This window comes from Pan paniscus, chromosome X (assembly GCF_029289425.2).
Source record: "Pan paniscus chromosome X, NHGRI_mPanPan1-v2.0_pri, whole genome shotgun sequence".
Classification (NCBI taxonomy): domain Eukaryota; kingdom Metazoa; phylum Chordata; class Mammalia; order Primates; family Hominidae; genus Pan; species Pan paniscus.
In genome coordinates this window covers 50249686-50262500 of record NC_073272.2, presented here as the reverse complement: position 1 = coordinate 50262500, position 12815 = coordinate 50249686, and the positions used below count along the sequence as shown (strand labels likewise).

Here is a 12815-nt window from a genome sequence, read left to right as displayed (position 1 = left end):
AGTGGGAAGAAAAGACAAAAGTCGTTCGTCAAAATGTGTGTGTGAGACCAAAATTTAATTCCTTTTTTTTTTTTTTTGTGACAGAGTCTCGCTCTGTCACCCAGGCTGGAGTGCAGTGGTGAGATCTCAGCTCACTGCAACCTCCGCTGCCTCCTAGGCTCAAGCAATTCTCCCACCTCAGCCTCCTGAGTAGCTGGGATTACAGGCGCATGCCACCATGCCCAGCTATTTTTCATAGAGACGAGGTCTTGCTGTGCTGCCCAGGCTGGTCTCGAACTCCTGACCTCAAGTGATCCGCCCGCCTCAGCCTCCTAAAGTGCTGGAATTATAGGCATGAGCCACTGCACCTGGCCTGTAAAATTTAATTCCTTATCGTGGCCTAGAAGACCTTAGAACACCGCTGTATCTTTCTGACCTCATCTCCTACCATCCTCCCCTCCATCACTCCGTTCCAGCCACTTATCAGCTAGATGGCCTTGGGCACAGTACCTAACTACCCTGTACCTCGATCTCCTCATCTGTAAAATGGGAAGGATGATAGTACCTAGTATTATCTAGTAAGTGGCAGAACCAGAATTCGAACCTAGGCAGTCTGGGTCAATGACCATACTCTTAACCCCTATGCTTAACCCATTTTACTTCCAAACCAGTCTTTTTCACTGACACTTCCCAAAGAAGGAGTCTAGGTTATTTGCACAGAATATATATAAGACCTCAATCCGTGTTCTGCAAAAGGGAAACTAAAACCCCTTTTATTTATTTATTGTAGAGATGGGGCCTTGCTCTGTCACACTGACTAGAATGGAGTGGTGCGATCACAGCTCACTACAGCCTCAACCTGGGCTCAAACGATCCTCCCACCTCTTAGCCTCCCAAGTAGCTGAGACTACAGGCACACACCGCCACGTCTGGCTAATTTTTTTTTGTATTTTATGTAGACACAGGGTCTCGCCATGTTACCCAGGCTGGTCTCAAATTCCTGGGTTCAAGTGATCCTCCCTCCTTGGCCTCCTAAAGCACTGGGATTACAGGCATGAGCCACTGTGCCCCAGCCTTATTTTAATTTTTTAGAGACAGGGTCTTGCTGTATCACCCAGGCTGGAGTGCAGTGGCGTGATCATAGCTCACTGTAGCCTCCACCTCCTGGGCTCAAGTGATCCTCCCACTTCACCCTCTTGAATAGCTAGGATTACGGGCATGCACTACCATGCCTGGCTACTTTGTTTATTTTTTTTAAGAGATGGGATCTCACTATGTTGCCCAGGCTGGTCTGGAACTCCTGGCCCAAATGATCCTCCCACCTCAGCCTCCCAAAGTGCTGGGATTACAGGCGTGAGTGACCGTGCCCAACCAATGCCTCTTCTAGATGACATCATTTTAAGTATTACAGAGACACTGGATTAAATAACAACAAATCAGAAATTATTCCCTCTCCAATCTTCTTTCAGTCCTTCTTTTTACACATAGAAGGTGGATGCTAACAAGTTCTTAGTATCTCTTTAACCACCTGCCATATCTCCCTTTGTAATGTCAGGGCCAGGGAGTACAGGGAACGGAAGTGGCTAGAATCTAATGACATTGTTATGCTTTCATAGCTGTTGGTTTTTACAGTTACTTTTCCTTTATGCCAAGATATAATGGGTTTTTCATGTACTTGGATGAACATTTTCTTTTTATATAAATGTATTTAGGGCTGGGCACGTGGCTCATGCCTGTAATGGCCAGCACTTTGGGAGGCCGAGGTGGGCGGAGCACTTGAGGTCAGGAGTTTGAGACCAGCCTGGCCAACGTGGTGAAACCCCGTCTCTACTAAAACTACAAAAATTAGCCAGGTGTGGTGGCACGCACCTGTAGTACCAGCAACTTGGGAGGCTGAGGCAGGAGAATCGCTTGAACCCAGGAGGTGGAGGTTGCAGTGAGCCGAGATCAAGCCACTATACTACAGCCTGGGTAACAGAGCAAGACTCTGTCTCAAAAAAAAAAAAAAAGTATTTCAGTGCATAAATGTAGGTTTGTTTGTTTGTTTGTTTGTTTTACAATGGGAATGCACAGTTTCCTTTTTAAACACATTTATTTACATGAAAGAATTGTCAGTCAAAATAGTACATAACTGTGTGCAGACATTATCTGGTTGTGGTAAAACTTGTTACCTCTCTGGGTCATTCTTCTGTTTTCACTGCGTTTGCAGCAGCTTTTGCAAAAAGAAGAGAAGTCCCACTCACCTTGAGGTGCTGGATCATTTCCTCCAAAGGCACCTCTGTGATCAGACATATGTCCAGGGAGCCAGGAACTGGGTGAGCGGCTTTGGGTTCAAATTCCTTTCCCACCTCGTGGAGGTTAAATTTCTGGTCTCCAAAACACAGTGCTTTCCGGTCGTCCTACTTGGTGGGGAGGGGCAGAGAAAACAGCCTAGAATTAAACCTCCAAGATGAGTGTGAGATGAAGCCTTTCCACCTATCCCAACAAGGTTTAAAAAAAATAAAAACTAGAATGGGGCTACTACACAACAGCCCTTTGCCCCACCCAAGGCTCATTCCCTAGAGGCAACTGTACGAGTTTATTTCTCCTTGAAATTATTTCCATATCTCCAAATAGTGTTTATACCACTCAAGGCAGAGATAGCAATTTGCCTACCCAGTATACATTTCCCCTTTATTTCTTATAAACACAACAGAAATTTCAGTGGGGTCAGCCGTGTACCCAACTTTAAAAACCTACATTTCCCAGCACGTCCGGAGGCCACGTTAGCCGGACCAGGCAATGAGATGGGGGCAGAGGTGTGGATGGGGCTTCTGGGAACCTCCCAACCCCACTGCGCTGGCCCTTATTGCTCATTCACTTCCTCTTGCTTCCCAGCCACTGCCCATGACCTGACTGACTACCTCTGGACTGGTTGTTCAGTGAAACGAAAAGAAAGCTCTTGTCTTGTTTAACCCACAGTTAGTTAGTTGAGTTTTCTCCTACATGCCTCCAAAGTCCCTAACTGATGCACCACTGTTTGTTTATTTATTTATTTATTATTATTTGAGACAGAGTCTTGCTCTGTTGCCCAGGCTGGAGTGCAGTGGCACCATTTTGGCTTACCGCAACCTCCACATCCCTGGTTCAGGTGATTCTCGTGCCTCAGCCTCTGGAGTAGCTGGGACTACAGGCACACGCCACCATGCCCAGCTAATTTTTATATTTTTAGTAGAGATGGGGTTTTGCTATGTTGGCCAGGCTGGTCTCAAACTCCTGACCTAAGGTGATCTGCCCACCTCAGCCTCCCAAAGTGCTGAGATTACAGGTGTGAGTCACTGTGCCTGGCGTCTTTTTTTTTTTTTTTGAGACAGAGTCTTGCTCTGTCGCCCAGCCTTCAGTGCAGTGATCACGGCTCACTGCAGCCTCAACCTCCCAGACTCAAGTGATCCTGCAACCTCAGCCTCTGAGTAGCAGGGACCACAGGCACACCCCACCACGCCTGGCTAATTTTTTTTTATTTTTTGTAGAGACCGGGTCTCCCTGTGTTGCCCAGGCTGGTCTTGAACTCCTGGCTCAAGTGATCCCCGCCTCGGCCTCCCAAAGTGCTGGGATTACAGATGTGAGCCAATGTGCCCGGCTGCACCACTATTTCTTGATTTAGCAACTTGAGATATTTCCTATCACCTCCCTGCTATGATAAATGAAAATTTAGCTCATTCACATTACTATCTCTTCCAATACAATTTGATTATCGTTTTTAGTTTCTCTTTTAGCTCCTTAACAATTTTTAACTAACCCATTTGCATGTTTATTTTGTTTATTTATTTATTTTTTTTAAGAGACAGAGTCTCATTCTATCACCCAGGCTGGAATGCAGTGGTGCAATCACAGCTCACTGGAGCCTTGACCTCCTGGCCTCAAACAATCCTCCTGCCTCAGCCTCCTGAGTAGCTGGGATTCCATTACAGGTGCACACCACCACGCCTGGCTAATTATAAAACTTTTTTTTTTTTTTTGTAGAGACAGTAGTCTCAGTATGTTGCCCAGGCTGGACTCCAACTCCTGAGCTCAAGCGATCCTCCTGCCTCATCCTCTCAAAGTGTTGGGATTGCAGGCGTGAGCCACCACGCTTGGCTGCAAGTTTATTTTTGTAGATCAACTACAGATTAACTCACAGCCCTGCCATGTTCTTCATGAATCCTCCCTCTCCTGGACCTCTCAACATGTGCCATTTCTTTTTTTCTTTTTCTATCTCTTTTATATCACTATGAATGATACCACATCCATTCAATCAGAAAATGACTTTATTTCACTTTTTTTTTTTTTTTTTTTGAGACAGAGTCTCGCTCTGTCACCCAGGCTGGAGTGCAGTGGCGAGATCTCAGCTCACTGCAACCTCCGCCTCCTGAGTTCAAGCAATTCTCCTGCCTCAGCCTCCCGAGTAGCTGGGACTACAGGCGCGAGCCACCATGCTTGGCTAATTTTTGTAGTTTTAGTAGAGATGGGGTTTCAGCATGTTGTCCAGGCTGGTCTCGAACTCCTGACCTCAAGTGATCCACCCATCTCAGCCTCCCAAAGTGTTGGGATTACAGGCGTGAGCCACCACGTCTGGCCAACTTTATTTAACTTTTGGACTTGAGGATAGTTTGGCTCAGTGTGCAGTTGTAGGTTGCAGCTTATTTTCCCATAGCCTTTTAAATATGTTGCTTCATTGTCTTCCCCAAATGTGGTGTTGCTGTTAAGAAGTCTGATGTTCATCTGCGTTTTATTCTTTGGTTGGTGATACATTCATCTTCCACTACTGCAGCTTTAGGATTTTTCTTAATCCTAATGTTCTGAAATTTCACTCCATTGTGTCCAAGTACAGAGGTTGAGGCATCATACACCTCGTTATCACCATTGGCCCACGCAAGGACTATCTCTTGTTTTATTTATCTTTTTCTGTTCATTATCCATTCCCATCTCCACCTTAGGCAACCATTATAGTGCGTTTGATGTGTATCCTTTGGTTTTCATAAATTGCTGTAAAAAGTGTGTTACTGTTTTATGTGTGTGTATTGTAATGGGTAGCATGCTGTAGACCTGATTGTTTCTTCATTTTTCACTCAGCACGTTCTTTTCAAGACCCGTCCGTGTTGCTGTGTACACATCCAGTCTGATGTTGCATAATACTACATTTCTGCATAAGGTTCCATGTTAGATTTAACATTTTTAGCCAAATAGAAAAAATTGGCCAGGTGTGGTGGCACGTGCCTACAGTCTCAACTACTCAGGAGGGTGAGGCAAGAGAAGCACCTGAGTCTGGGAGGTTGAGGCTGTGGTGAACCGTGATCGCACCAGTATACTCCAGCCTAGGCAACAGAGTGAGACACTGTCTAAAAAAATTTTTCTTCTCCTGTTTGCGATTCCTCGAGCCCTTTCTATTTAAGTTATATGTGTGTGTGGGAGGGGTGTTCATGTGTACTTAATTGTTTTAGAGCAGTTTTAGGTCCACAGCAAAATTGAACAGGAGGTATAGGGATATATACACCTTGCCCCCACATATGCACAGCCTCCCCCACTTCTTTTACTTAGTAATATGCATTTAAGTTTCCTCCATGTCTTTTCATGGATTGATAGTCCATTTATTTTATTTAATTAATTTATCTATTTGAGATGGAGTCTTGCTCTGTCGCCCAGGCTGGAGTGCAATGGTGCAATCTTGGCTCACTGCAACCTCCGCCTCCTGGGTTCATGTGATTCTCCTGCCTCAGCCTCCCGAGTAGCTGGGATTACAGGCGCCCACCACCATGCCTATGTGGGATTATAGGCTGGCCTCAAACTCCTGACCTCAGGTGATCCACGTAATCAGGGATTACAGGCGTGCACCACCATGCACAGCTAATTTTTGTACTTTTAGTAGAGACGGGGTTTCACCATGTTGGCCAGGCTGGCCTCAAACTCCTGACCTCAGGTGATCCACCCGCCTCGGCCTCCCAAAGTGTTGGGATTATAGGCATGAGCCACTGCACCTGGCAGATAATCCATTTGTTTTTATCACTGAATAATATTTCATTGTCTGGATGTGCCACAGTTGATATATCCATTCACTTACTGAAGCACATCTTAGTAAGGCATTTTTTGCTTTCTCTGCATTTACCTCTTTTGAAGTTATTCCAAATTCTCAAGGGTAGTTCAATCTCTGGAAACCTCTTTTTTTTTCCCTTGGATCTGTCTTTCCTGGGGTCTTTCTTACACCTGTTCCAAACTGGACTGATGGTTCTCTAAGTACCTTTCTGGGATCTTCCTCTTGGGATCCATTGTGGCCTGACTTCCATGTCTTCCATATTCCCAGATTCATAGTCATCCAATGTTTTTTTTTTTTTTTTTTTTTTTTGAGATGGAATCTTGCTCTGTCACCCAGGCTGGAGTGCAGTGATGCGATCTCGGCTCACTGCAACCTCTGCCTCCCAAAGTGCTGGGATTACAGGTGTGAGCCACTGTGCCCGGCCACTCCCCCATTTTGATATAGCATAGCCTCAAGTAATTTTCAAAGCAAGTGGGAAATTTTGTAAGACTTCGTATGACTAAGAATGCTTTTATTCTACATTTACATTTTTGTTTGATTTTTTTTGATACAGTCTTGCTCTGTCACTCAGACTAGAGTGCTGTAGTGCAATCTCGGCTCACTGCAACCTCTGCTTCCCAGGCTCAAGCAATTCTCATGCCTCAGCCTCCCAAGTAGCTGGGATTACAGGCGTGCACCACCATGCACAGCTAATTTTTGTACTTTTAGTAGAGATGGGGTTTTGCCATGTTGGCCAGGCTGGTCTCAAACTCCTGACCTGAAGTGATCCGCCCACCTCGGCCTCCCAAAGTGCTGGGATTACAGGCATGAGCCACCGCACCTGGCCCCTACATTTACCTTTGGTTAATAGTTTGGTTGGACATAGAATTCTAGGTGGAAAATTTTCCCCTCAGAATCTTGAAGGTGTCCTTTTATCTTTTGGTCTCTGGTCTCTTGGAAAATCTGATATTTGTTTGTTTTTTTTTTCCTTTGTAGATAATCTACTTTTTAATCTCTATGAAAGCTCTTAGGATCTACTTTTTCAGTTTGATGTTCTATAATTTTAGAAGGATCCATGTTAAGTGTCAACATGCTGGATACTTGGTTAACCTTTTCCATGTAGAGACTGCAAAGTTATCTTGCATTGTTTCTATGATAATTTCCTCCTCTCTTTTTTCTCCATTCTCTCTCTGGAAGTCCAAATATTCAGTTTGGAATCTCCTCTATTGATCTCTTTATATTTTCTCTCAGATTTCCTGTGGTTTTCCTTTTAGAGTTAAGTTATATGTTAAAGTGTTATCAACAAATTTTAGCCCACCTGAATTTTGGCATTTGGGGAAGTGCTTACCTTAAAAGTCATGACCTCCATGCCCAGGATCTTGGAATAAAACATGGTGGTGTCTTTGATGCTCTTCACCGTCATCACGATGTGGTCAAGTCTACAGATAAGACATGGGGGAGGGGTCTGACTGCTGTCCCTCCATGACTAAAAAAAGAAAAAAAAGTCAGAAGAGACCACATTGCCACTTGTCAACGCCTGTGTTTTCTTCTGCTCACCTCCCCCTACCTCCCCAATTACACTACTTCCTCCTCACCCCCTTCCAAGGGGAAAGGCCTGAGAGAATACTTACTGGTAGAGTCTTACTGCCCATGTGTGGATTCATGAGAGCCCACGTGTCTGCCATGACCACTTTCCACTGTTTCCTTGTTTCCTTTTCTTTTCTTTTCTTTTCTTTTTTTTTTTTTGAGACAGAGTCTCACTCTTTTGCCCAGGCTGGAGTGCAGTGGCACAATCTCACCTCACTGCAACCTCCGCCTCCCAGCTTCAAGCGATTCTCCTGCTTCAGCCCCCTGAGTAGCTGGTACTACAGGTGTGTGTCACCACGCCCAGCTAATTTTTGTATTTTTAGTAGAGACGGGGTTTCACTATGTTGGTCAGGCTGGTCTTAAACTCAAACTCCTGACCTCAAGTGATCTGCCTGCCTCGGCCTCCCAGAGTGCTGGGATTACAGGGGTGAGCCACTGCACCCAGCCTTCTTGTTCCCTTTCTCCTCTTCCAGAAGTGAAGATTAGGGGAGTGGAGACCAAGACAATGCCCTCCCCTGTTTCCCCCTAAATAGAATTCATCTCTTTTCCAAGAAGTGACAAGACACAGAGGAGGCCCAGTCCTGTGAATTGGCCAATTTTACCCAGCCCCCTCCTTTCCCATTCTGCAGCTTCAGTCACAGAGAACAAGACAAGAAGGGGGCATCTCAGAAGAAATGAAGGTTTCTGGGCATGCGTGTTTACAGATCCACCTTGACACCCAGAGGGAGGACCACTCCCCAACCTTCCACTTTCCCGCCCTCAGCATACTTCCCATCAGATCTTTCTCTTGACTTGAATTATTTAGTAATTTGAATATTTATAGTATCTCTGCTACAGGATTATAAAGCACCTGTGGTCTGGCACTATAGGCAATGGAGTATAATGCTTAAAAGAATAGATTCTAGTAGTGGCACCTGTAATCTCAGCACTTTGGAAGGCTGAGGCAGATAGATCCCTTGAACCTAGGAGTTTGAGATCAGCCTAGGCAACACAGTGAGACCCTGTATCTACAAAAAAATATGAAAATTAGCTAGGTTGGGGGGCGCTCACGTGTAGTTCTGGTTACTTGGGGGCCTGGGGTGGGAGGATCACTTGAGCCTGGGAGGCGGAGGTTGCAATGAGCTATGATCACTCAACCGGACTCCTGGGTGACAGAGCAAGACTGTGTCTAAAAAAAAAAAAAAAAGATTCTGGAGCCAGATTGACATTTAAATAATTTATCTAATTTCTCTGTGCCTTGGTTTCCCCTTCTATAAAATGAGCATGATTTTATACATATAGGATTCTTGTGAGAGTTTTAAAAAAGTACTGTTTTTAAGGGCATAGAACAATGCCTGATACATATCAAGTGCTATAAAAGGATTGATGATGATGATGATGTGTGGTCATCTTGTTAAAATCTAGACTCCAGTTACAATGACACCCTATCTCTACAGCCTCATCCATTGCTCTTGAACTCCAATCTACACTGTCCTTTAGCCTGTTCCTCATAAGGACCACCCTTGTACCTTTCATTTATGGGCCTTTGCAGATGGTAATGCCTGTCTCCCTGACTAGAATGTAAGCTTCATAAGAGCAGGGACTTCTGTCTGTTTTGTTCCCCACTCTTTCCCAAACAACTAGTTCAATCATATTTGTTCAATAAATAAATATCTACTGCAACAACTAGGGACAGTGCTTGGCACAAAGTCTGACTAATTTCTATTCTGTTCGATTCGATTCCATTGGATTCCATTCTATTCTGTTCTACCCTTTGCTATTTTATTATTTTCTATTCCACTGCGTTTAGTTCCATTGAAACCAGCCCATTTTAAACAATTGATTTCACTGAGCTCCAGCTAAAAAAAATCCTGTACCATTCTATTTTCCTGAGTGGAGGAGGCATTAGCAAAGTTGCTGAGTTTTGCTCTCCCGGTGGATACAAAAGATCCACATGGACATAGGAACTGCAGAAAGAGAAAATGACCGACATTTTGGCTCCATTGAAAATAAAGTCATATGTTGAAATAAATTTTATTAACTTTCTTTTTTAATTCCCTTTTTGAGACAGGGTCTTGCTTTGTTGCCCAGCCTGGAGCATGGTGGCATGATCACAGCTCACTGCAGCCTCAACCTCCTGGACTCAAGCAATCCTCCTACTTCAGCCTCCCTAGTAGCTGGGATTACAGGTGTGTGCCACCATGCCCAACTATTTTTTGTTTTCTTTTTTCTTTTTTTTTGTAGAGGTGAGGGCTCACTATGTTTCCCAGGCTGGTCTTGAATTCCTGGGCTCAAGCAATCCTCCCTCCTCAGCCTCCCAGAGTGTTGGGGTTACAGGCATGAGCCACTGCACCCAGCCCTTATTAACCTTCTAACATCTGTAGAATCTGTCACAATACCCCATTTACATTCCTGATATTGGCAATCCATATATTTTCTTAATTTCTCGAGAGAAAATAGACATTGCTAGTATTTTATTAATCTGTTCAAAGAATCAACTTTTAACATTGTTGGCTTTATTGTATCTTTGCTTTCTATTTCACCAGTTTCTGCTGTTATAATTTCCTTCCTTCTACTTTCTTAGGTTCCACTTGCCATTCTTTTCCCAGTTTCTTGATAGGGAAGCTCAGGTCATTGATTTTCAACTTTTCTACTTTTCTGATCTGTGCATTTAGAACTATAGATTTCCTCTAAGCACTGCTTTGGCCACATCTGCATCATTTTGATAGTCTGTTAGAAATAAACTCCACCTATTCCTCCCATTATTCTATTCTTCCCTGCCAGCTTAGATTCACTCCCCAGATCCTGCTTTGCAGACTCGGAGCTCCATCCTTGCAAATTCAAGGACGAGCAGGGATGGCTGTCTTCAATAACAGGAAGGCCAGCGTAGCTCAGAACCCAAGAGTGAGTGAGAGATAAGTGGGAGGGCAAGGCAGGGTCTGGATCCTGCAGACTCTTGGAGGTGAAGTTACAAAGCCTGCTTTATAAAATGATGATCAAGACATAGTCATCACACAAAGGACTGGGTGCAGTGGCTCACGTCTGTAATCCTAGCACTTTGGGAGGCCAAGGTGGGTGGATTACATGAGGTCAGGAGTTTGAGACCAGCCTGGCCTACATGGTGAAATCCTGTCTCTATTAAAAATACAAAAATTAGCTGGGCATGGTGACGTGCACCTGTAATCCCCTACTCGGGAGGCTGAGGCAGGAGAATCGCTTGAACCTGGGAGGCAGAGGTTGCAGTGACCTGAGATTGCACCACTGCACTCCACCCTGGGGGACAAGAGCAAACCTCGGTCTCAAAAAAAAAAAAAAAAAAAAAAGACACAGTAATCACACAAGGCTTACTGTGTGCCAAGCCCCGTTTTACACACTCTACAAAAATATAATCCATTTTATTTCTCACCACAGCATATAAAATCCCTATAGTCAGAGTGCCCGGAACACCATGTCCTTCCTCCTTTGGCCTCCTCTACAGGGAAGTGTTCTGTCTTCCTACAGGGTCCTCTTCAAGGTCCCCTTCAGGTTGCCAGGAGCCTCTGAATTCCTCTCCTAAAGCTCAAGGTCAGCGCTGTGTTTCCTAGCCTCTCTCCACATGGCCCTAATCATGACAGCTTTGGGGGCACCCTGCGTGAGCCACCTTTGTATCTCTCCACCTGTCCCTGGCTAAACTGGGGGAGGAGCCAGCCCTCAGCCCCGGCCCAGCCCTGCACACCTGAGCACAGGGCCCTCCATGGCTTAGAGCCGGGCCTTTCCATGGGCCTCTGCTGCCCTCTGCTTGTCTCTGAAAGAGAAAGGGAGAGAGGAGGACAGGAAATGGGAGCCCGCAGAGAAGGGAAACAGGTTACTAGACCAGCTTCAGTGCCAACACCCTTGCCCCAGGTCCCCAGGGGCCATCTTGTTCACCTGTTTCTCCAAAGTCCTGCCCCACATCTTGACTGGCAGCCTGGAGGGCAGATGGCGCAGCATGGCAGGGTAGGCGTCTTTGCCCAGGGTCCTCCCGACAATCCTCTGGCTCAGCGCCTGGAGATCAAGGGGCAGGAATGGGAGGGCACAGGCTGAGGACTGTGGGAGGTGACACAGGTAGGTGGTGCAAATGGAAGGACTTTAACATTAAATTCAGGGCCTCAAAATTGAAAGCTTAAGGTGGATGTGTGTAAGGGATTACTTCTTGTTAACACTGAAGGCTGAGTGCGGTGGTTCATGCCTGTAATCCCAGCACTTTGGGAGGACAAGGCACGTGGATCACCTGAGGTCAGGATTTCGAGACCAGCCTGGACAACATGGCAAAACCCTATCTTTACTAAAAATACAAAACATTAGCCAGGCATGGTGGCGGGCGCCTGTAATCCCAGCTACTTGGGAGGCTGAGACAGGAGAATCGCGTGAATCCGGGAGACGGAGGTTGCAGTGAGCCGAGATGGCGCCATTGCATTTCAGCCTGGGTGACAGAGCAAGACTCCATCTCAATAATAATAATACTGAAAAACCACCAAGTATTAAGGGGATCTTTATTCTAGCGTGTGATGCCTCTGGTCTACTTAGGGGTATGTCTCCAAAGTGTGAGATCTGTGAGCTGTTTGAGAGTGTGTGTCAGGGGTATGAAGTTGTGAGCTATCTGAGTTAGAGTATGACTCCTCTGACCCATTAGGTGTCTGTTTCCAAGCCAAGATCCCTGAACTCTTAAGAGTTCTGAGCCCCTTGGCCAAGCACGGTGGCTCACGCCTGTAATCCCAGCACTTTGGGAGGCCAAGGTGGACGGATTACTTGAGGCTGGGAGTTCGAGACCAGCCTGGCCAACATGGTAAAGCTCCATCTCTACTAAAAATACAAAAATTACCCAGGCATGGTGGTGTGCACCTGTAGTCCCAGCTATTCAGGAGCCTGAGGCAGGAGAATAGTTTGAACCCGGGAGGCGGAGGTTGCAGTGAGCCGAGATCGCGCCATTGCACTCCAGCCTGGGTGACAGAGTGAGACTCTGTTTAAAAAAAAAAAAAAGTTCTGAGCCCCAGGGTGTGATGTTCCTGAATTATTTTGGGGGATGAGTTTTGGGGGATGAGATTTGCAGTCTTCCTCCTCCTCCCCACTCACCCTTCACTCACCCTCACCTTCCGCTGCTGAGAGTCAGAGAACATTAATCAGCCCAGTTGCTGTTCACTTTACCCTGAGCAGAACTCCCCCATCTCCCTTACAGGTTACTTGTCTGGCCCCTGGAGCATGTGAGTTTGAGATTTTTGTTTCT

General features: G+C 45.7%; 1 protein-coding gene across 2 annotated transcripts in view; it reads right to left on the bottom strand.

The window, feature by feature from the left end:
- The window catches only part of GLOD5 (glyoxalase domain containing 5), a 12288-nt gene extending 535 nt beyond the window's left edge, over positions 1 to 11753 (bottom strand). The window contains exons 1-3 of one of the 2 annotated variants that reach the window (XM_003807221.3): positions 11480 to 11753; positions 7356 to 7493; positions 2223 to 2378 (exon numbers count right to left, since the gene is read on the bottom strand). In XM_003807221.3, the coding sequence (XP_003807269.1) occupies positions 2223 to 2378; positions 7356 to 7493; positions 11480 to 11542 (357 nt within the window). In that variant the 5' untranslated portion in view covers positions 11543 to 11753. Of the gene's footprint in view, positions 1 to 2222; positions 2379 to 5993; positions 7494 to 7638; positions 9262 to 11479 lie in introns of those variants that run through there. The other variant, XR_008622810.1, reaches the window with a different exon arrangement.
- Positions 11754 to 12815: the final 1062 nt, after the last annotated feature.